This window comes from Protomyctophum parallelum, assembly GCF_964188405.1.
Source record: "Protomyctophum parallelum genome assembly, chromosome: 18".
In the NCBI taxonomy this organism is placed as follows: Eukaryota; Metazoa; Chordata; class Actinopteri; order Myctophiformes; family Myctophidae; genus Protomyctophum; species Protomyctophum parallelum.
The window spans coordinates 14520008-14544529 of NC_139716.1; the positions used below are offsets into that span (position 1 = coordinate 14520008).

Below are 24522 nucleotides of genomic sequence, written 5' to 3' on the forward strand. Positions count from 1 at the left end.
AAAAATGGATTATAATATACATTTTGGATCATGGTAAATTCAGGGGTTGAACGTTGGGGTACCATTGAAAACCTATAGGCTAAGGCAAAAATGTCAGTTTTCTGAAATAAATTATATTTTCACGATTTAAATTACCGGTATATTTTCACGAGCCGAAATAATTTCGGCACTACAGCGCCGAAACAGCGGTAAAATAGGAGTATGAATCGGCCCTAACAATTCAACAATGTTTTAACTGCATAAAACATGATCTTACAATAAACGCCACCACTGTTCTCCAGTTGAACCAAATTTTATTCATTTAAACTTACAGAAACAATACAACAATAACAAAACCCAGAAAAACTGTAGTTTCTGTACAGCTTTGGTTTCTTACAGCAGAATGGAATGGAAAAACAAAAGACTGAACTTAAGGCACTTAAAGTACAGCAAGAAGACATTTTATGTTCCAGCAACAGTCTAGGAGTCTTCTACGTCTGGTTTTGAAATAGACTAATAAGTGACACCTGGACAGGTTCGTTTAATTAATTCTCTACTCACCAAAACAAACACGGTTTGGAGGAGTTGAAAGCCTACTTTTTTTCCTTAGTGGGAACATTCAGAGCCCCCCACCCCCCAAAACCTGCTCAATGACAAGTTTCTATTGACAAGATCAGTATACTTTCTTTTCGGGTAAAATACTTTATTTTCTGGACAAAAAGTGTATTTTGGACGTGAGGTGGTGGCGCTGAGTGTTCCCACTAAGGAAAGTAGGCTTTCAACATTAAAAAAACGTCTTTGTTTAGGTGAGTAGCGAAAGTGTATTTTAAAATTTTAAACTAAAGACGAGAGGCTGCGGCCGCTGCGCTACCGTGGGTGTGAGGGGAAAGGATGGACAGTACCACAGCGTTAAGGATAACCTCCTAAGACCCTCTAACGCTACGGACCAGCAGCTAAGAACCAGCCAACTTCATAGAACAAAAAGGAAGGAAACGTCTGAACAAAGCCCATGGAAGACTATACAAAAAACATCCACCACTGAAAGGCAAACCAACATATATATACATACGTACAAACACACTGTACATGACAACACTGTACACCGTTCAGTGCTTTACGACACCGTTCCTCAGAGTCTGGGGTCTGTAACACTGAGAGGGTACAAATGGAACAGATGTCTTATCTGTGGGATGTTCATTTAACTCTGAGAGTACAAATGGAACCAAATGGACTCTCAAGAGTTACAGACACATAAAGACCCATTTGGAACCCCCGGTGGACTCCGGAGGATCCAACGCTGTGAACCAGTGTTTTATATAGCGTAGCATTAGCAAGACAACGACAGCGCCACGAGTCTTACCGTTGAATCTACGCCAGAGGACTTTTTAACGATTAATGAGGAGAATACAGGTCTTATCTTATTATCAAGGCACAAAAGCATTGGGTGGTTGTTGAGATTTGTCCCGCATTAACTAATGAATCTGTGTGCCAGCAACTTGACAGACAGGATATCAGGGCAACAACAACAACATGCTAGACGTAAACAACTTAGATGTTAGCCGCGTAAGTTGCATTCTCCTCCCCTCCATTAACAGCACATTCACGAGATAGAAAAAGTCCCGAAACAGCACCAAGATCTTTCCTCTTGCACGGGAAGGCACATTTTGGATTGCGTGTTATCGTGTTAGAGCCTAGTTGTTGTCATGCGGCTCAAACAGGCCACATCAGGCTCATTTGCACTGGGAGAGTAGACTAACTTCCGCCTCAGCCACCTTCTCCAACTCGTACAGGCCAATCTGCAAAGCTCTCCTTTACATAGATGAAAACAAAGACCTGACAAAGAAAGAGGATGACTCGAGCTAGCCGTACAGATGCAATATTGGCGAGTTTATCATCGTTTAATAACACGACCGGATCTGACTTCTGCTTCGCGAATGCCGGCGTCAATGGAAGGTAATACAGAGACGTGGCAAGCGTCTAAGTTGCTTGTAGCTACTAACATGCGAAGCACACGGTCAGAGCTTTGGAGAACATACATAAAGTGTAAAGTAGAGCCGTGAAGGCGGGTTCCAACGTGACTCCTACCAAACAAGGTGCAAAAAAAGAACCAATCATCCAAATAAACACGTCCGCTTAATTTGTACTCGGGACCAAATGTATGTAGCCACAATGCATGCTGGGAAAGGGGGGGGCGGAAAGGGAGGCAACTTAAGTGCCGAAGTGCCATGGGTGTGTTACAGACTTTAACCCCAACCTGGCAACCCCCGGTTCCGTTTAGATGATACAAAAAAAGCCTCAAGCTTCATTCGTCCAATGAAACAAACAAGCGGAACAGCTGTTGGCAACACGCACGCCCCTATTCCAACATCCACGAGTTGTTACGCCTAATTTATGCCCCGTCGCACGATGGCTGCGCGCCGAAAACCGGTCGGCCGCGTCCACCGCATGACCGCGTACGAGTTCGGGGGGGGGGCGTTAGAAGCCCCTCCCTCGACCGCCCTGATAACCATATCCCCTGAAGCCAGCGTTATAATTATACATGTAATTCTCTCCACCTCGCCTCCTCTCCCTAGTGTACTCCCTCCTCTCCTCCGATCCCTCGCCTCCTTCCCCCACTCCTCCTCCTCCTCCTCCTCCTTCCCCCCCTCCTCCTCCTCCTTCCCCCCCTCCTCGACCCCTCCTGTATCCCCCCCGTCCACGTCCCCGGTCCCCCCCACCACCCCTCCCCCTGCCGCCCCTCTCCCCTCCTTCTCGGAAGCGGGGGTTGTACCGCCGGTTCCCCCTGTGGTGGCTCATGGCATCCGCCGCTTGCTCCGCCTCCTCCCCCCCGCACCCCTCCTCCCCCCCCCCCTCGTCCTCCCGCGGCTCGTCCTCCGTGCTGCACCCCACGGACAGGGGCGTGGTCCCGCGGACGACGGGCTCCGCGCCGGCGTAGACGCCGCCGGCCGCGTAATGATGACCGGCGGCCGACGGCTGGAAGGGAGGGGCGAAGCAGTTGAGGTCTGCCGCCTCCAGAGGGCCGCAGGGCGCCGGGGACATGCGGGGGTGGTCGCCGCCCAACGCCGCCACGGGGACTTCTGTGAATCTGGGCAGGCCAAAACCACGTGGCGGGTGGTGGGAGGAGTCAGAGACAAATGTGACCTGAGGAGAAGAACGTATCGTCACTGTTGTGCGGGAAACCTTGCATGTCCAAAACTGTTACTGTAAATTCATAAATGTGTGTGTGTGTGTGTGTGTGTGTGTGCGTAGGTGTGTCTTACTAGGTTAAAGTCCACCGGTAAAACACGTTTGCCATCTTTGTTTTCCCCATTGGTTGTCATGGCTACAGAACAAAACACAAGCAAACCATTAGATGGAAAAAGACGTGAAGAAAGAGAATCAAATGAACCATAAAGTAAACAATGAAGCTTTCCCACATGGAATCAATAACATTCTTTTTTTGTTTACTACAAATGATTTTTATTATTTCAAAAGATTATTTTACAGTAACAAAAGAAAACTCAATTTCAAGCGGTTTGGCTTCATGCATATTATATGTGGGTTTTCATACCAAAACACCTCAACGTGTAGAGGCGAAGTAAAGTCATTAAGAGAATGCATCATAAATACTTAAGCTATTGTCGTCTATCATGTAAAAACATTTTTTTAATGTTTTTAGTTTTTAGTTTACTTAGTTATGCCAGTATTGTTCCTATGAAGTTTTGTTACCGAGACAAAACCAAATCTTACAGGTGAACAAACGCTCACTGAACTGGGGGTCCTTGAATTAAAAAGGTCTGAGAACCACCGGTGTGTAATAAAGTGCTCCTACCTGAGGCTGCGCTTCCGTTAGCATTAGCAAAGTTAGCGTTGGCCACGGAGGAGGCCTCCGCGAAGCCGGGGCTTTGCCTGAGCGCCAGGCCCTGCAGCAGGCCTCTGCCGCCGGCCGGAGGCTGGTGCTGGTGCTGCTCCGCGCCGTGGCCCCCCGGGAACTCAGGGGGGTACCCCAGCGGGGAGGTGGGGTACTGGGGCAGGCTGGGCTGATAGAGGTACTGGGAGGCGGCGGTGGGGGAGTGGGAGTGGGGGTAGGAGGGGGGCGTGGCGGCAGACGGGTACACCCCCCCCGCCGCCACGGGATAGGACGAGAACTGCCTGACCCCGCCGCCGCCGCCGCCGCCGCCGCCCAGGTGCTGCGGCTGCTGCCACTGCGAGGGCACGGGAGGGGGAGGGTTGGGGTCGTGGGACGGAGGGGCAGCAGGAGGAGGGGGGGTGAAGTGGTCGTACTGGGGGCTGGCGGGCGGCGCCGGACTGATGGAGTAGAGGGGGGAGGGGGGGCGGGAGGGGAGAGGGGTCCCGGGAGGAGGCGGGGCCGGGGGGAGGGGGGTAGAGGTGGGGGAGGGTGGGCTGCATGGTGTAGGCCTGCTGCAGGGGGAGGAGGTACATGTACGGAGAGAACATGGGGTTGGAGTACGCCTGTTGGGAGAGACACACCATATGGAGACGACGTCAGTCGGGTACGCCAGTGGTTTATTACAACCCTTTTCATATCAGGGTCCATTATTTATTCAGCGTTTGAGCCACACGGACCACCATTTCATGAGATTTAGGTGGCCTTTACACGAGAATGGTGTTCATAGAAAACGGCAAAATAAAGTATCGTTTGCTGGTGTCCTTTTACACGAGAACTGTGTTTTCAGGAGGTGAAAACGCAACAAAGTGAAACCACCTTCCAGAGTGGAAATCTTTGAGAACGCCGTTTTATCCCTTCTCCATGTAAACAGGCAAAACGATGAATCCGCAAAACTTATGACATCACGGCTCACGTTGGTTCACAGCGCATACGTGTATTACATTGATGCAGAGCCATATATGATATAATATAGTTCCTGAACAAGCCTCCCTCCTCGCCTACAAAGTGCTGCTCATCAGCGATGGTGAATGTAAAACCATGATGTAAACGGCAGCAGCGTTTATGTAGCCTAATGTATTATAAAATATATATCCATCCCGTGGCTCTTCTTCTTGTACATAACGCGGGTGACTGGTCTATCTGGCAACCCATTACCGCCACCTAGCGACATTATAGCGTTTTCATAAAGTGTGCGTTCTCGTGTAAAGGGTCAATAAAAAATGAGAACGCAAAGGGGACTTTGACGTTTTATCTGGAGATGGTCGCTGTGTAAAAGAGATTTTAGCCTCTCAGACCCAAAACTTTTAAAAGAATATTTATCATTTGGTTATCATTGGATAATATTTTGTCCACAATTCCATGCTGTAGGCAACTGATATGGTAGGTACCATAGGAGAGAAAACAGGCAAACATTGATCAAAATAACAATGCTTCTACATTCTCTAATTGTGTAGAATTAAGTAATGCAGATATTTAACAATAATTTAACTCTTGAGAGCGAAAAATGAAACCAAATGGATGGACCTGTAAGGGTGAGAGTGTAAAATGAAAGATATACAAGGGTCCATTTGGTTACCATTTAGCTGGGGAACCCCCTGTCTGTCTACAAGTACACCACATACCTAGCATCTGTCTACAAGTACACAAGTAAGACGCGCAAACGCGTGAAGCGAACGCAGCTCGTGTGTGTGTGTGTGTTACAGCTGCGCCCTGTGTGTGTGTGTGTGTGTGTGTGCTACAGCTGCGCCCTCTGGTGGCGGGTGGGTGGTGTAACAGCGTGACACACACACACACACACAGACATTTAGCCCTTGCTGTCATAGTAAGTGGCTCACTGCGTTCGCAACCACATACCTAGCATCTGTCTACAAGTACACCTTATACTGTACTGTAACCTAGCGTCCATCTACAAGGAAACCATATACCTAACATGTTTACTAGTACAAATAAACCATGAACCTAGCATCGTCTGTCCACAAGTAAGCTATACTGTATCTGTATTATTACCTAGCATCTGTTCACTACAAATATAGCATTGGTCTTACCTTCAGTCCCAGATTGAAGAAAAACCTCAGAATGTGAACATCTGGAACACAGAACACAAGATTGGGATAGAAAATTATGATCATACTGAGTCATAATGCTGCTCGGATTATCATCACACATAACGGCAGGGCGCTCTTATCATCGTACATCATCATGATAAAAAAAATAGACACTATTTCCTCAGACACTATGACGTAAAATTCTACCATTCATTGTCGATAGGAATTTAACCCATTTTGGGGCGGGAACCCCTTTTGGTGTTAGCATTATGTTATGCTTTAGCTATTGAAAAATAGCAGATCTACGAGCTTGTAGGTCTGCTATTTTTGAAAAATCGTGAAAATGCAGCTCAAATCTTTGAATATATATTCTTTCAGAGCGAATTTCGACGTCAGGCCTAAATGGGTTAATATTTGTGTAGGACAAAGTTTCCTATTCACTAAAAGCTGAATCTAGGAGGGGCTAAAGGGGTGATGGGACCTCGAACTCACCCCTGGGCAGGTCACTCCCGTTAAAACAACTCACCCCTGGGCAGGTCACTCCCGTTAAAACAACTCACCCCTGGGCAGGTCACTCCCGTTGAAGCTCATGGAGTATGGCGGCGGCGTGGGCAGGGCCTCTCCCTTCTCCCCTACGGGGAAGCCGGGGAACAGGGGGTCCATGTAGAGCTGGGACAGCTGGTGGAGGGGCACGGCTCCGGTGGGCACCGACGGCACCCTGGCGTGGTGCTGGGGGGCGGCGTGAGGGTGGGGAGGGTACTGGTGGGGAGGAGGAGGGGGGCTCAGGGCCTGTTGTTGTGGCTGTTGTTGTTGTTGTTGTTGTTGGGGTTGGGGTTCCGTTTGAAACTGCCCTTGAGGCGGAGGGTGAAAGTGGTGAGGGTGAGAGGGCTGGAAGTGAGGCGCGTTGTTGTTGACGCCGGGCGCCTGCTGGTGGTGAGACTGGTGGGAGAGAGAGGCGTGGGGGTGAGACTGGTGGGGGTGAGACTGGTGGGCGACAGAGGCATGCAGGTGAGACTGGTGGGCGACAGAGACGTGGTGGTGTGATGGGTGCATCGCATGTGGCTGGGAGTGAGGGAGGTCAGAGTCAGGAGGCTGGGGGAGAGACATCATGGGATGCTGGGGGTGAGTCATCATGGAAGGCTGGGGGTGAGAGGGATGAGACATCATGGAGGGCCGTGGGGGGGAGACAGACTGAGACGGCTGCGGGTGAGAGGACTGAGAGTCAGGGGGCTTGGGGTGAGACGCAGAGGGCTGGGGGTGAGACACCGGATGCTGCTGCGATGCGTAAGAGAGAGAAGGGTGCGGGTGAGACGCAGGATGCTGCGCGTAGGAGACAGCGGGCTGGGGGTGAGAGGGGTGAGAGTCGGGGGGCTGACGGTGAGAAGGGTGCCCCATGGAAGGCTGGGGCTGAGGCACGGAGGTCTGGGAGTGAGAGACGGCGGCCTGGGGCTCAGAGACCGAAGGATGGAGGTCGGACAGGCGAGAGACGGAAGGCTGGTGGTGGTGAGAGATCTGTGCTGCTTGGTGAGAGAGATGAGAGTGATCGGAGTGAGCAGAGGGAGGGTGGAGAGGAGGGTGGGTGTGCGAGGACGACGAGAGGGGGTTGGTGGTCTGGGTGAGGAAGACGGGGGGAGGGACGATGGGCGCGATGAAGGTGGGCGGAGCGGCAGAGGAGGAGGAGGAGGAGACGGCGGACGGAAGGCCGGGGCTGAGGAGAGCCAGGATGGCGGGGCAGGTGGACTTGGCGCTCATCACCGACGCGTAGGAAGACGCCCGTTCAACGCCCGTTGACGAAGCCAGGCCGGGGGCGGGTGCATACGGGGGGTTTTGAGCACCACCTGCGCCGGTGGCCGCCGCGTTCGACGTAGCGCTCGTTTTAATCAAACCAGTGCGCGTGTTGTTGGCCACCATTTGCGCTAAGTTAGCGTAAGCGGGGACCAAGTCCACGTTGGCGGTGTCTTTGGTAGCGACAGTGGTAGAGGGTGTAGTAGTGGCGGTGGAGGGTGGGGTTTTATCTTTGGGTGCAGCAGTAGTAGTAGTGGTAGCCGGCGCGGCTGTGAGGGGAGGAGTGGAGGACTTCGGTGGTTCACCACTAGGTGGTGATGGAGGCTTGAGGTCGTCAACTGGACTCTTCTGTAGAATGCAAAGAGGAACGTACAGTTAGAAACACTTGAGACGTTTTTGATCTTACTTCTTATTCATCACCGACTACTCTCCTCGTGTCTTTCCTCTCTATTGTACCGCCCCCTTTCATGACGACGCCAGGCCCAGGAAATTAATCCCAATGCATTTTTCCCATAGACATTTCATAAAGTATTTATTTAAAGACCTTTTAAGCGTCGTACGAAGCCAACTCGAGTCGTGACAATCATGACAACACACCACAATATTTTGGACCAAACAAATAATTACAAAGAAGAAAAACAACAAAAAAAATAGTTGTAACCTGCTGTTTTTTTCTACTTTATAATTCTTTGTTTGGCCCAAAACATTGTGTTTATTGTCATGATTTGTCACGACAAGAGTTGGCTTTGTCCGCGGCGTAAACGTCTTTAAATAAATACTTTCTGAAAAGTCTATGAGGAAAATGAACGGGATTTATTTTCCGGGTCTCCCGAGGGGGCGGGACTGCGACGCTCTATAGAGGGTATGCGCGTGACATCATCGTACCCGGAAGTTATGCGGGAACGCCCACTGAGTGGCAACTTGACTTGACAGCCCATACATCCAAACAGAAAAGTCCTATCTGATTGTATTATACGACATTAACTCACCATCAACATTGCAGCTGTATGGTGTTTTTGTTTCATAAAAATTCCACACTGCTCAACGTTTTGCCACTCTAGATGAGTGGGGCAAATTGTGCATTCTCTCTATTCTGGGTCCGACTTCCTTGCAGACAGTTTTTCGGAAAAACGTTGGCGAATTGCCAAAATAACTTCTGCTAGGACCTACACCTTCTTGTTTAAATTTCGCCAATTGTAATAATATAGACGTCAAACTCACTCCACTGACCCCAGAACAGTTATCCCCCCCCCCCCACACCACACACAGTGTTCACTCCACTGACCCCAGAACAGTTATTCCCCCCCCCCCCCTCCCCCCCACACCACACACCGTGTTCCTTCGGTTCTTCTTCTCCACTCTCCTCTTCCCGCCGTCTCCGTGGCTCTGTGTCTGATGAGGAAATGATGAGACACAATTTGTCAAAATGTCAGTCAATCAAATTGTCTTTGTCATCAGGGGTCATTGAGGGGTTTCTAGTAGGGCTGCGAATCTTTGGGTGTCCCACAATTCGATTCCGATTATTGGGGTCACGATTCGATTCAAAATCGATTTTCAATACAAAAACGATTTTTTTAAAATTCTAAAGCATTTTCTTTCCAGATTCAAAACTATTCTCCATTCGAAATGATTCTCGATTCAATACTACAATACAATACAATACAATACAGCTGTGCTGAACTGAAGTGACTAGTACTGACTACAGTAACTGACTGAAGACATGATGTTTACTGTGATTAGGGTAAGCTTACATTTCATAACACAAACACCATGTAGATCTTTGGAAATTATGAATCGATTTTGAATCGTTCATAGCGGGAATCGCGATTCTAATTCGAATCGATTTTTTGACACCCCTAATTTCTAGGGCGTCCCGGGACTGTGAAGGTGTACGTGAAGAAAAAAAGACTCACAAGAGCAGGAAAACATTGCTCATCGGTGAGTAGGATCTCCAAGTCAATGTCGTCCTCTGGTAAGACTGCACAGCTCCTACACGCACACGCACACGCACACACACACACACACACACACACACACACACACACACTTTTCTAGTTTACAAATGTTGCCTGTTTTGTCAAGAGATTGGCTACTGTAGAGACACTGTCTGTCTAAGTATTCTTATACTTCATGTGACAGACAGACAGACAGACCTGTTGTCCTGTACGGTGGCCTGTGGGGGCCAAGAGCGCTGCCTCTGCACGCGCCCTGTAGAACCCGTTGGGGAAATAGATGAGGTGGCCGAGGTGGACGCGTTCGACGATCCAGGAGAATTCCCCCTCCCCCGTCCTCTTCCCTCTCCCCACTCTGTGGGTGAGAGACACAGAGAGACAGAGAGGGACAGAGATAGAGAGACAGAGAGGGACAGAGATAGAGAGACAGAGAGAGAGAGAGACAGAGCTCGAAGGCATTAATAATAAACTATAGAGCTTTTTTTGTTTAATATATCAATGAAACAAGTTGTAACAAATGAAAACGTTCCGAAATAGTTCAAATGGCCGATGTACGAGTGCACAGCACGTTGCTGATGCGACACGTTGTGCTGTGCGCTCGTAGATTGCCTATTATCACTACGTGTGTGTGCTGTGTGTATGTGTGCGTGTATGCTGTGTGTGTGTGTGTGTGTGTGTGCTGTGTGTGTGTGTTTACCAGATGTGTGTCCATTACTGAGTCTCCTGGTGTCTCGGGTTGCCACTACAGTCTTCCAACTGCTGTCGTCACTGAGAGGAGACAGATTCCACAGAGGCACTGTGTGTCTACGCACACACACACACACACGCACAAACACACACACACACACACACAAACACACACACACACACACTTTAGTACACGATGTATGTCCAAAAATGTACAAGGAATGAAAGAAGAAATAATATTTCATCTTATTACACGGCTTGGATGAATGCTTGATTCAGATTGGTCAATCACTGAATTCAGTGGTCCGTTACCTTTGAATAATGACCGCTGAAATCAATAACAGACTGCCGTCTAATCAAAGACTTGGAACAGCTGGCTCACATGCATCTCATATCAATTTGTCTAATAATAACACATTCTGAGCTTGTATTTCAGCTATTTTTGCAACTTTCGTGTGACTGTAGTATGACAAAGTAGGGCGTTAATTTGAGAAAGAACATGAAATATGCAGATACAAGGTTTCTGTCCGACAGCAACGATATATATAAAAGTATACACACGTGTGCGTGCACCCACACATGACATGTGGACACACACACACACACACACACACACACACACACACACACAGTGAGAATCTAATTACCGGTAGTGTGGTTGTTAATAAGTACATGTGACATACTTCCTGTTGAGTTCCTCTATGTAAACAGTCACAGGTCCGTTGCCAGGCAACACTTCCTTGATGGTAGCGTTGTGGTACCGCCCACCGTTGTCAAGACGAACCTGATGATTGATGTTTCATTAATACTCATGCATTTGAATATTTAACACCATTTAATATTCAAAGGAGAACTTTGCCCATTTTCAACAGCTTAAACGGTTAAACCTAACCTTAACTACCGGTAACCATATTCCTAAACTCAACCCCAGTAAAACTATGCCTAACCCGAAACTTAATTCATCAAACATCTTCTTTGAAATGACCAAACCCGCCTACCGATTATGTCACTGGTAGGCAGGTTTCTGAACTGTCCGCACTGGCAAAATCAGGCTTAACTTCAACCCTAACCTTCTTTTTTTCTTTTTCTTTAAATTTCTTTGTGTTTTCTTATGTTGAAATAGGTGAAGGGATGTAGTTGTATGTATGCGAAAAAATGGGTCAATGTCAGATAACAACAGTGACATGAAACATGTGAGAAACAAATGTGAAAAGAAAATGTATTTGTAACAAGGAATTGTGATTGACTCAATAAAAATAAAAATAAACTTCAACTCCTAACCACTAATGTGAATCCACCCACACACGCACGCACACACGCACCTTACCTGACATCTGTCTCCTGTACTGAAGTGCATCCCAGCAGCAATGCAGAAGTCTTGTTTCTGTTGGGCTGACAAAGACAAACAACAGTTGAACTGCTTTACTCTGACAATATGTTTTCTTTCTGCCATGCATTTGTACGGTAAAGACCCACTGGAACACTGAAGCCCATCACACACCGTCTGTGAACGCCGCGTGTCAAAACAGCCGCCTCCGTTATTTTCAATGAACCTATCCCACACCGGCGGCGTCCGACGCGCGTTCACGCCTCGCCGGACGCTCCGATACACCACTGTTCTATTTTCCACGCCTGTGCCGCGTCGCTGCGCACCCGGTGTGTGTTGGGCTTCACTCGGTGTGTTTTATGAATAAAGCTTTATTTTAACCAATCTGAGAGTGTGTGTGTGTGTGTGTGTGTGTTACCTCTCTGGTCTCGGTCCCACACATCGTACTCGATGTTCCTGAACAGTGTTGGGTTCAGAGAGCGTCTCACTCGCTCCGACAGAAAAGGCCGGCCTGTACCTCTCCCCTACACACACACACACACACACACACACACACATTTTAATCATGCCAAATTAAACCAAAGAACGTTCAGCCTAGACACAGACCAGACAGATAAACCCATTTAGGCCTGACATTAAAATATTAAAAAAATAAAAAGGTCTTCAGTTTTCTGAAATACCCATGTTTCTATATCAGTGGTGCTCCAGTGATGTAAATAGGTTTTCAATGTAATGGGTGGTCTTTGAGATGGGTCCCAGGGACATTGTATAAACGAGGTTAGAGTACAGTATTGCATCCCAGGACCCCGAAGGTTGACATGATTGCGTACTTTCTCAATTTAGTGAGTCTAAGGATGCAGGATGCAGGCTATTTGCATCACTGTGCTCAATATTTCATGTTAAGGACCCCAAAGATTATATGAAATTGGCCACCGACCCCCATCTGAAAATATGTTGTTCCAGGGACCCCCCAAAAAAAGCTCTATGGGAATTCAGAATGGGGGGGAAAAACATGAGACAGGTAGGTTGTTTAAATTAAAACATGACACAGGTAGGTTGTGTAAATTACATCTGACTATTCGGGGGACGACAATCAGTGTGTGTGTGTGTGTGTGTGTGTGTGTGTGTGTGTGTGTGTGTTACTGCAGTTACCCTGTATGGGCGGGAGTGTCTAGGCGCTGTGCTGCCTCCATTCCCCAGCCTGTAACAACACAAAACACACATCACATCATCTATGCAGTCCCATCCTTATGTTAACACTTTCAGGGCTTTAAATTGTTTAATACAGGGTTCTACCACACGCAACGGGTGCAGTACTTAGTTTAGAGTCTAAACTAAGTACTGCACCCGTTGCGTGTGGTGGAACAGTACTTGGTTTAGACTAGTCATTGGTTAGACCTATCTCAAACACTCACCCTAAACCTAACCTCCCGGGGCAGCACACCTAAACCTTACCGTAACCCATATCTAACCAATGACTAGTCTAAACTAAGTATGCACCCCTGTGTAACACGCTAAACCCGCTATTTGTTTAATGCGTTTAATTCGCCGTTTTAAAATAATAAAAAAAAAACAACGGATTTGTCCCGGATCTGGTGTCGAGGCCGTCGCGTTATGATGACGAAACCGGAAATCAAGTCATCCTCTGGGCTGCTATGGCTTCTGGGAAATTGAGCCCAATGCAAGTGGACGGGCCGTTTGTTTAGACTACAACATCCTGTGCACTGTGGTTTCGTTTCGCATTGTCATGGCCGCTAATGCTTCTGATCATAACAACCCATCTGACCATTTTTCGCCAGATTTTCGTGGTTGAAAGCTGCAAATACTTCAGCGTATGCTCTAAACTAAGGTAATAAAACAATCTCGGCAGCGTAGGATATTGGATTAAATAGCAGGGAATGCGTGTTTCGCAGTATAACTGTTAAAGGTATGTACTGTAGGTGTAAGTGATAGTTTTTGGTTAAAACTGAAAGGTTTTTTGTGAAAAGGTTAAATCCCTATATTCTGATATAGTTAATTGGCAGTGTTTGCGTGTTACTTCCTGGTTCGTACCACTGGGGTTGGTGGTCTTCCTCGCGGTCCGAATCCTCGCTGGACGGGCAGGGGTCCATGGTGTCGTCGTTGAGGAGGTCCCGGCTGCGAGGCTCCCGGTTACACGAACCCAGAGCCGCACGATCCACATGCAACACGTGCTCGTACAGCCAATCATACAGGATGGCTGCCCCCCCCACACACACACACACACACACACACACACAAACGAGAAAAGGCAAAAAAAAAAGTAGTCTATTAGTTTAGACAGTTTTTGGTTTAGACTAGTCATTGGTTAGACCAGTCATTATTCCTACAACTACAACCTATCTCAAACCCTCACCCTAAACCCAACCTCCCACGGGGCAGCACACCTAAACCTAACCTTAACCCAAGTCTAACCAATGACTAGTCTAAACTAAGTATGCACCCTGTCTAGGGTATGCACCCCATCTATATTACCTTTAACTTCAATAACTAAGAATTAATTCTCTCTATTTTATTCACTTTCTCCATTTGAGCTATTCACAACCTGAGGGGGGGAGAACATTAATAGTATCTGTAATGGTTATTGTGACAGAAAAAAGGTTGAAAAAAGGACAGAAAACCGCTGATCTCCATTTTATCCAATTCTCTTTTTGTTGTATTCTGTAAGGATTCTTAGGTCAACCTCACCTCCTTTTCACCTGTGCACTGTAAATGTACAGTATAGTGCATTCTAGTTCTACTGAACGTTAATGTCTGAAATGTGCTGTATAACCCATTTTGGGCGGGAACCCCTTTTGGTGTTGTTAGCATTATGTTATGCTTTAGCTATTGAAAAATAGCAGCTTGTAGGTCTGCTATTTTTGAAAAATCGAAGAACCACATAGAAACATAGCTTTTTCAGAAAACTGTCAGGATGAGGAAGACATTTCTTTAATCTGATCTCAGGTCAGAATGGGATAAATAAGGTTAGGTGTTCTGAATAGGCAGACTTACACTGGCAGACGGCAGCACTCTTCATGCGGCTGATTGGATAAACACTGTCATAGTGATTACCATTCAGGAAACACAGCTGCACCTGGAATACACACACACACACACACACACACACACACACACACACACACACACACACACACACAAAGGTTTTAGTGACCGGCGTAGATTACTATGAAAACCTGCCAAACCTGTCAGTCAGTCCGTCAGTCCGTCACGCCTCGTGACACGTCACGCCACCATAGATGGCTGTCAGTCCGTCACGCCTTGTGACACGCTCCATATATAGTAAGTAGCCTTGCCGAGCCATGAGGCCCATAGGGGCAGGAGCCTATCTCCTGTTTCTGTAGCTTGATGTACAAGTACACCCCCTGGACATGACGCTAGTATGTCGCAGGGACTTATATCCCAATCCAACCCTTGATGCTGAGTGTCAAGCAGGGAGGTACTGGGTCCCATTTTTACAGTCTTTGGTATGAACCGGCCGGGGATTGAACCCAGAGTCCCCGACCTCCCAGTCTCAGGGCGGACACTCTAACCACAAGGCCACTGAGCTGGTACGCTCCAACAGTTGCTTCACAGATCCAAGCTCACCTCACCAACAATAACCTCTATGAACAGTTCCAGTCCGGTTTTCGCCCCCGTCACAGCACAGAAACAGCCCTCCACAAAATCACCAATGACCTCCTGATTGCTGCTGACTCTGGACTAATATCAATCCTCATCCTCCTGGATCTGAGCGCAGCTTTTGACACCATTTCACACTCCACCCTCCTTGAGCGACTGGCATCAATTGGTATATCCGACACACCCCTAGACTGGTTTCACTCATACCTCTCTGGCCGTACTCAGTTCATTCAGCTCAAATCATTCACTTCCCATCCCTCCCCCATCTCCTCCGGTGTCCCCCAGGGCTCTGTACTTGGCCCTATCCTATTTATCATTTATCTCTTCCCCCTTGGACAGATTTTCCGCAAATACAACATCCTTTTCCACTGTTACGTGGACGACACCCAGCTCTATGTCTCCTCCAAACCCTCTTCCACCTTCCCACCCTCCTCCCTCTGTACCTGTTTGCAGGAAATCAAGTCCTGGTTCACCTCCAATTTCCTCAAACTCAACAGTGATAAGACCGAGGTAGTCCTCATTGGTTCCAAATCCACACTCACCAAGCAACCCAGTTTCACTCTCACCATTGACAACTCCTCGGTTTCCCCCTCCCCTCAGGTAAAGAGTCTGGGTGTCGTCCTTGACAGTACCCTATCATTCCACACCCACATAAACACCACCATCCGATCCGCCTACTTCCACCTCAGAAACATCAACCGCCTCCGCCCCTCACTCACTCCCCACAGTGCCGCTATCCTGGTTCACTCTCTCGTCACCTCCCGTCTGGACTACTGTAATTCCCTTCTCTTTGGTCTCCCCCACAAACTCCTCCATAAACTCCAACTAGTCCAGAACGCTGCTGCCCGTATTGTCACCAGAACCCCTGTCATCAGTCACATCACCCCTGTTTTACACCAACTCCACTGGCTCCCCATCAAATACCGTATCGACTTCAAGATCCTCCTCCACACATTCAAGGCCATCCATAACCTCGCCCCCCCATACCTGTCTGACCTTGTCCACATCAATATCCCCACCCGGTCTCTCAGGTCTGCCTCCTCCCTCACCCTGAAAGTCCTCCCAGCCCGTCTCTCCACCATGGGGTCAAGAGCTTTCAGCCGCTCTGCCCCTCACCTCTGGAACTCCCTCCCCCCTGACATCAGAAACATGGACTCTATCACCATATTTCAAACTCACCTCAAAACCCACCTGTTTAGGCAGGCCTATGACTCTGTGTGACTTTCTGCTGCAAGCTGTGCCCTAGTTTAATTATTATTATGATTTTTCTGCTTTTAACTGTGTTCTTGTACTGCTTTTAATCTGTACGGCGACCTTGAGTGCCCTGAAAGGCGCCTTATAAATAAAATGTATTATTATTATATATGGCCGTCTCCATATATGAAGATCACGACACTGACCTCATCAAACCCTGGATAGCCATACATGGAGAAAACTGGATCGTCACCTTAGATCTGCATACATTACATAATTATGGAGCCGGGCCAGCAACTCTACATCTGACCTCAAACCCTTAGATCTCCATATATGGAGCTGACCTTAACTGACATTGCATATGTTGATCCTACCCCACCCGTCCTTCCTCTTCAATGTCTCCCTTTTGACTGATACCGAACCGGTCCATTCAAACTCTAGACTAGAGTTCAAATTAAGGCCCGGCCCTTCCTGGGCCCTAACTGGGCTGGCCCGAGGCCCTGCCTGGCCTTAGTAATTACTAGCACACATTTTCCGCCCTACCCGGGACGAATAGGTCAATTAATGCCATCAGATAGGACTTTTCTGTTTGTATGTATAATAATAATAATAATAATAAACTTTATTTATAGAGCACCTTTCATGACACGAGTGCAGCGCAAAGTGCTTTACAAGACAAATAAAGTACAAAAAATATCAACAACATAACAATCAAGGCACAAAAAAATGCCAAAAACACCAAACAACATCAGAAAATAAATTAAATGCATAAAAAGACAATGAAATGGGTAAAACAGTGAGTCAACAAATCATTAAAATCAAAGGATTCAGCTAAATGCTAGAGTAAAAAAATGGGTCTTAAGCTGAGTTTTAAAAACATCTAGGGAGGGTGCCAGTCTAAGGTGCATTGGAATTCCTGCATAACTTGAGGGCAAAAAGTGACCTCGCCCTTTTCGCCCCAAACTGCAAGTTCTGGTTCTGCCCATATATGGAAATTTTTCTTGTTTTTAACCCATTCTGAACGGGCACCCATTTTGGTGTTGGCATCATGTTATGCTTTAGCTATTGAAAAATAGCAGATCTACAAGCTCATATCGCGCCACCGAGTGGCGCGATACGAGCTTGTAGGTCTGCTATTTTTGAAAATCTCAGGTCAGAATGGGTTAATAATGAAACTGTCAGGATGTAATAGACATTTTTAGAATCTGATCTCAGGTCAGAATGGGTTAAACAACATTAAACTAACTTTGCCACTCGCTTCTTGCATGCGCATACCCTCTATACTGGACATCCACATTTACCGTCACCGACTTTATGAATGTCTTGGCATAGGAATTTTCTTTTTTGTGTTATTCACTTTGGTGATCAATACGTTTCTGTAGCAATCGGAACAAGCCTAGTATGTGTGAGTGAGTGAGTGAGTGAGTGAGTGAGTGAGTGTGTGTGTGTGTGTGTGTGTGTGTCCTAACCTTTTCCTTGAATCCATTGTCTGTGATGTGGACTGGAGGTTTACCAGGCTCTTGGAAGATGATGAAATCTCTCCTGGAGAGAGACACACACACACACACTTAGACTGGAGTGGAGAGAGAGACCTTTAGTTAGACGAGAGAGAGAGAGAGAGAGAGAGAGAGAGAGAGAGACAGAGCCCAAGACGTCCTACGAACTATCCCATGCAGTGCCCAGGACGTCTGTACACATCTTGGGGAAATTTTCTAAATGCAAATTTGCTAAATCGGATGGGCACCCCACGTCGCTATTTTGAAAGAACGAAAGGGCACATAATGTGTTTTAAGACTGGAGACAGACATGTAGTCAAGACTAGAGAGAGATACAGTACATTTAGCTAAACTGGAGAGAGAAATACCTTTACTTGGACTGAAGAGAGGGAGATAATTAGTTGGACTAACAGGGTTCCCACACATTTGTAACAATTCATTTTCAAAACATTACGTTTACAAACAATTTTAGTGATGTTAACTAGTAGTTGCACTTTATATTTAATGTAACAATCTGTATCTTGTGATAATGTGTATGTATATATACGTATCGTACATCTGTTGTTTATGTATGTTCTACTGTTTGTAATGTGTTTTAAGAGCGTTTATTATCTGCTGTAAAATGAAGTGCCCAGCTTGGGACATATAAATAAACTTGACCTTGACCTCAGTAGCCAAAAACTATGTATGTATATCCAACCATTTTCCAAAGCGTTAATTCCAAACCTTTTCCAGGCCTGGAAAAAACTGTTTTTCAAAACATTTCCCAGGAATTTCATGACTGTGGGAACCCTGGACTGAATTTTGTTTTGCTGAAGAGAGAGAGAGAGACATTTGGTTTGACTGTTGATAGAGAAGGGCTAGTTGGACTACTGGACAAGTGGACTGAACAGAGGGAGAGAGAGAGACATTCCGTTAGACTGGACAGAAGAGAGGGAGAGAGAGGCAGAGAATAGAGTTGTTTAATGTAGAAGTGTTCTTACTTGTACATTATAGCCAGAGCGTTGATCTCCACCTCTCCTACCCACTGCTGTAAAACACAAAGACAAACACGTTCAGATTATCTCACACACACACACACACACACACACACACACACACACACACACACACACACACACACACACACACACACACACACACACACACACACACACACACACACACACACACACACACACACACACACACACACACACACACACACACACACAAACCTACCTGTGGATCTCGTAGCTTGACCAGGTATTCTTGAAAGTCTCCCTCAACGAACTGGAGGACATGAAATGAAGGGACATGTACAGGTTAATCATTTCACATTTGAGCTAAATAACTTGTTGGGAGAAGGCGATTTTCTCAGGATGCATAGGTCATAAACTAGGCCCTGGCATAGGACCAGGTACATAGTAATATGCTAAATTTTAGCATACATTTTTTTAATATATATTTGAATATTACTAATAAAGCTTAAGACTACAAATGTAATTTGTAATCCTGGTCTCTAAAACTACCTCCCCCTGGCCAGCCGGGGCGCCTGATGGAGGGGAAAGGAACTGGTCGGAATAACGTGTCCCTTCCACGCGCTACGTCCGGCCGGGGAAATTCCCCTCTGTCAGGTGAAAAGAAGCAGCTTGGACTCCTCATGCATAGAAGGAGGCATGAGGTCAGTCCGCTGCCCCCCCAGGTTGGCAGAGGAAGTGTAGCGCCCAGGATTACATTAGATAATTGGCACTGGGTGAAAAGAAAACTGGGTTACAAAATCGTGGGATAAAATTTAAGTAAAAAAAAAAAAAGACTACAAATGTGATTATAGAGGAAGACTAACATTTATCACACCACTCCTTTTGGTGCAATCTGAGCAACGGTCGGAATACATATTTTCTTAATACCAGTAAAAATACAATGCGTGTCAAACAACATTATTATTATATTACTGTTAGTTTTTAAGATGGTTATAATATAAACAAACCAACAGTACATACATAATCACTTTCTTGTGTTGACAGAGAAATTGTAAATATTTTGACTGCCGACAAGCTGACAAGCAGCACCATCTCTCCACACTGAGGTAGCTATGTGACCACCGGTGACAATAAATATACTGTCTTATTAGGGTTCGACATCAAGTTCCTAAAACTTTCATCGTGACACTTTGAGTGGTCGTGTGGTAAATCCGGTTCATCCCTTTTCCCTTACAGTGGTGCACTCTCGCCCCTCTCTCTAAAAGTCCTAACTCACTCGTTCCCGTTCGTAACAGACACCCAGAACTTGAGGCAAGTAAATTGACTCTATGGGAAAGAAGCGCACTACCTATGTAGACGCACTGCGGCACGACAGCTTAGCCAACACTGTCGAGCTCAAGAACCTGATGTAGGATAGGAAAAGTGTGGAGGGCGGCGATCCAGGAGTCCCGAGTTGGTGTTGGCTGGACCTCACCTTCGCAGTAACACCAACTATCCTCACACTCGGACTATCCGCACCAAACTGCACATGTGGAGCAATTAGAGGTTCAGCATACTAACTCTGGGGGAGCCTGGGATGGAATTGGGGACCTCGCGGTTCCCATCTGGCTGCTCTAATGGCCACTCTACCCCTGAGTCACTGCTGTCCCTGGTTATTTGACAATATTATACCCTACGGTGGGATCCTCATACCCCACAATACATCTTTAGATGTAAGGGTACAACCGGTGGTCACTAACCTAGCACTGACTATACCATCATGAATTGCTGGGGGTAAAAAAATCACACCCGTGTGAAGTGAGTGGTGCAACACCGTGTGGGGGTGGGTGGGGGACGGAAGTTCCAGACCCACAGGAACGCACCCAGGGTGCCGGCCCTGTACTGTCACTGTACTGACCCACAGGAACGCACGCAGGGTGCCGGCCCTGTACTGTCACTGTACTGACCCACAGGAACGCACGCAGAGCGCCAGCCCTGTACTGTCACTGTACTGACCCACAGGAACGCACGCAGGGCGCCAGCCCTGTACTGTCACTGTACTGACCCACAGGAACGCACGCAGGGTGCCGGTCCGATTCCGGCGAGCCGCCCCGCGTCCGAAACGGTTGAGAAATGACAGTTACCGTGTGGGGGTCTCCCTACTGTACCCTCTACTGTACTGTACTGTTACACCCAAAATCACCATATATACAGTGTGTGTTAGGTTGTGCACAGGTGGTGAAAAACAACCATGTTGTTTTCGTGCTCAGACGCACCCAGCCAGCCAGCCACCCACCCACACAAATAGCTCCGTAAGGGAGTGGTTGCACCACAAAAGAAAAGATGATCGAGAGGAGATCATACACTGTCATATACATAAGTCTTTCATTCATTCTGGAACATACGCTGGGTACAGGCCGGTAGATGGAAGGTTGTGTGTTGACCTTGCACGGTTTAATCGCACAGCAGCAGCAGCAGCATTAATGTGCTCAACAGCGCCCGAGTACGAAAATTGTCCAAATACTTGTTTCTCATTTGACCAATGAGCTCACCAGTACTCTACATAGAACAGCAGTAACGGGACGGCTCGCCTTAAGACACGCTCGCCCCTAACCTTTTTCCTGCCTAACCCTAAAACATATTTCTAACCTTATCATCAGTATCACGCAGACTGAGAGAGCGGCCTGCGTGATACTGAGGATAAGGTTAGAAATAAGTTTAGGGTTAGGCATAGTTTTAAATGCCACCTGAGGTTACTGTGTTTGAGTTCATCCATATAAGGAGTACAAGGAGCCAGTGTGGTACAGTGCAAGTACTGTATGTAGGTCACGATGGGTGCTGTTGATAGGTTACTGTACACTTACCGCCTCATAACTCTCCCGGTTCTCTTTCAGGTACTCGGCACACTTGTTGCGAACCTGGGTGTGGAGCATCTGACTGTCCAACACCTGCACAAAAAACGACAAAGCCTCGGTCATTATAGAGAGCATGTTATGTAGACAGACAGCATTCTAGTGTTCATAGTTCAACGCTGTGATATTCTGCTGTAATAGACGGATTCTTAGTTTACATATGATCCTAGATGACCATTTCTATGCATTTGATGTATTACCATGTGTTGTTCTTGCATATTGTAAATTGTTCTGGATTAGGAGGGTCTGTTAAATGCCGGAATTGTAATCGTCTTATTTATAAACAGAGAAACTAGCAGACTTGACTGGAATACCATGAGGTTACAACCAGGCTGTCTTTGTTACCGGGTTCACTGTTTTTGTGAAATATCATGAGGGCTCTCTATAGGTGTGACACCTATATTAATAGCACACAATTTGAAAACAACATTTGAGCCACCTGAAACAATACTCAATCAGTAGTACTATGTTTATCTGTTTATTTTTCTTCGTTTTGATCAAATTGACAACATTTCAAGTTTCATTGCTAGATAAATTGACAATATTGATCAAAAACAAATGTATGACAACAGAAGGTTTGCTTAAAGTTGTTGCATAAGTTATTACCCATGGTGCGTTAGCTAATGCCATAGCTACTATGCCTCAATGACTTCCTGACATTCCAACTGTCTCTGTATGGTTTCATCTTTTGAATACATAATTCCCTTTACGAAATAAGGTGCAATAAATGCAAATGTGGTGTTGTTTAGGATATAAGTTGCAGACATTTTGTAATTCTGTCCATTTTTTGGGATGAGATGAGATCATGAGTGGGAGTGGGAGCAGGTTAAGATCATTGGATGCGTTTTGCACGTGCAGCCAGGCAGGGGTGGAAGACGGTGTTACACGGGATCAAATGACCTATCGGATTCGGTGACCGCTGGGATCGCTGTTGAACAGCGAAACTGGTGGTTCTGGTTTAATATCGGTACAATACAGTCACTGATCATTGATTGATTGATTCATTCATTTAAATATTTATTAACAGTTTGCAGAATTACAGTACTACATTTCAAGCACAAACTCAATACAAAGACTGTTAACTGTGAGTGGACGACCCAATTAAGCATTACACTTGTTTACAAGAGGGTCCACCTTGTTCAATTCATCAAAACATTTAGAGACCTACAAATAGACACTCTGTATGACAGAGCAGGAATTGGAACAAATTGTTGTTGTTTTTTTATAACTCAAATTACATAACAAACAAAAAGGACATGTCTGCAAAAAGTACAAAGACTAATTATGGATGGAAATATGGAAGAATTCGCGATTTGGTCAGTTTATCAGCGATGACGGTTTTTAAATTTGAAATGCATGCAAGACTTTAATTCATAACTAAAGAAATAATTGTATTTCAATTCAACTAGTTCATTTAATAATTACTTGTAAAAATGTTAGTTTTATATATATATATATATATACACACACACACCAACAGCCTGGCTTCCTCCTGGGTCACATGATTCGATAGGTCACCGATGTGAACGCTACACGACTAGATTGTGTTGCTAACCAGCTAAAACACGTTCCCTGGTACACACATAAAAAGCTAACAACAAAAGTTACACCGACAAAAAATAAGCCAAAAACCGAACTTCCCCAAACGTCACGGTTCCGAGGGCTGACGTGACGTTTGGGGGTTCGAACAGAACCGGCAACTTTTAACTTTTTTTTTTTTTACCTGTTCGGCGACAGCCCGGAACAAACAGGAACCGTCCTTGGCGATCTTCTTGCGGTGTAAACCGATCGATCGGAGGTATTGATCCATGCCACGCTCCGACGCCCTCTCGTCGGTGGCCCGCACGGTGCCGCCGGCGCCGTCCATTCCAACAGGCGTTAACCCGGGTTGAACAACCGGACCGGGGCCAAACAACCGGGCTGAACCTGAAACTTTTTTGTTTTCGTTCTTTTATTTTTATTTTTACCTTTATCTAGAAGTGTGTGAACCAGTGGGACAACTTAGCTATCATCCACCCACTGACTGTTAACCAGCTAGTTACGAACGATTTCCGATTCTTAGGTGGTTTTGATTCTCTGAATACATTCATGTCATGTTATTACAAAATGAAACTGTTAGCTTATAGCTTCTTCTTCTTCTTCTTGTTCTTGGTGAACTTTAGCTGGTGGCTAACAACCCAACCCTCCTTAGCAATACGCCCCCTTTCACCCTGGATCCCATAGCCGGGGAGACGGGCGCGCTGTGATTGGCCAGTTGTTTGTCAAGACGCATATCGCTCCACTAGATCAATTCACTTTGCTACGTTGCAGATCCGGTCTAGAACGGATACAGAAACTGTCCGCGTGCTAGAGTGGAAATGACCGGATACAGTAGGTGGGATCTAGACCGGATCTGAGCACTGAACTGTAAATACAAATCAGGCTTACTACATGTACTGCGGCTGTATCATGACCGAGCAGCAGTTTAAAAAACCCAAAAACAAATAATAATAATAATAATAATAACTAATATAAGAAATAAATTAAGAAACTTTGGGAGTATAGCTTTCACTCAAGAAAGGATTATTCACACACACACACACACACACACACACACACACACACACACACACACACACACACACACACACACACACGTAGGCCTACACTTAAAAGGAATAGTAGTCATATCAGTCA

General features: G+C 46.4%; 1 protein-coding gene across 1 annotated transcript; it reads right to left on the reverse strand.

The window, feature by feature from the left end:
• Positions 1–3845: 3845 nt before the first annotated feature.
• otud4 (OTU deubiquitinase 4) lies at positions 3846–24002 on the reverse strand. Its single transcript, XM_083789054.1, has 18 exons — positions 23570–24002; positions 21799–21882; positions 19215–19265; positions 18977–19023; positions 17967–18039; positions 14677–14758; positions 13717–13882; positions 12817–12865; positions 12083–12188; positions 11665–11729; positions 11021–11121; positions 10348–10454; positions 9852–10005; positions 9612–9687; positions 9031–9090; positions 6474–8046; positions 5914–5954; positions 3846–4431 (listed from the first exon to the last, which is right to left on the reverse strand). Exons 1-18 carry the CDS (start codon positions 23711–23713, stop codon positions 3952–3954), a joined length of 3459 nt encoding a protein of 1152 aa, XP_083645180.1. The 5' UTR covers positions 23714–24002; the 3' UTR covers positions 3846–3951.
• Positions 24003–24522: the final 520 nt, after the last annotated feature.

Bases quoted from the DNA above. Each gene is read 5' to 3' on its own strand.
- otud4 (XM_083789054.1), bottom strand. From the start codon at position 23,713: ATGGACGGCGCCGGCGGCACCGTGCGGGCCACCGACGAGAGGGCGTCG. The intron at 12,866-13,716 runs GTACGAACCAGG...GTGTTGTTACAG, and splicing joins GAAGACCACCAACCCCAGTG to GCTGGGGAATGGAGGCAGCA. The intron at 11,730-12,082 runs GTAACACACACA...TGTCTTTGTCAG, and splicing joins GTGGGACCGAGACCAGAGAG to CCCAACAGAAACAAGACTTC.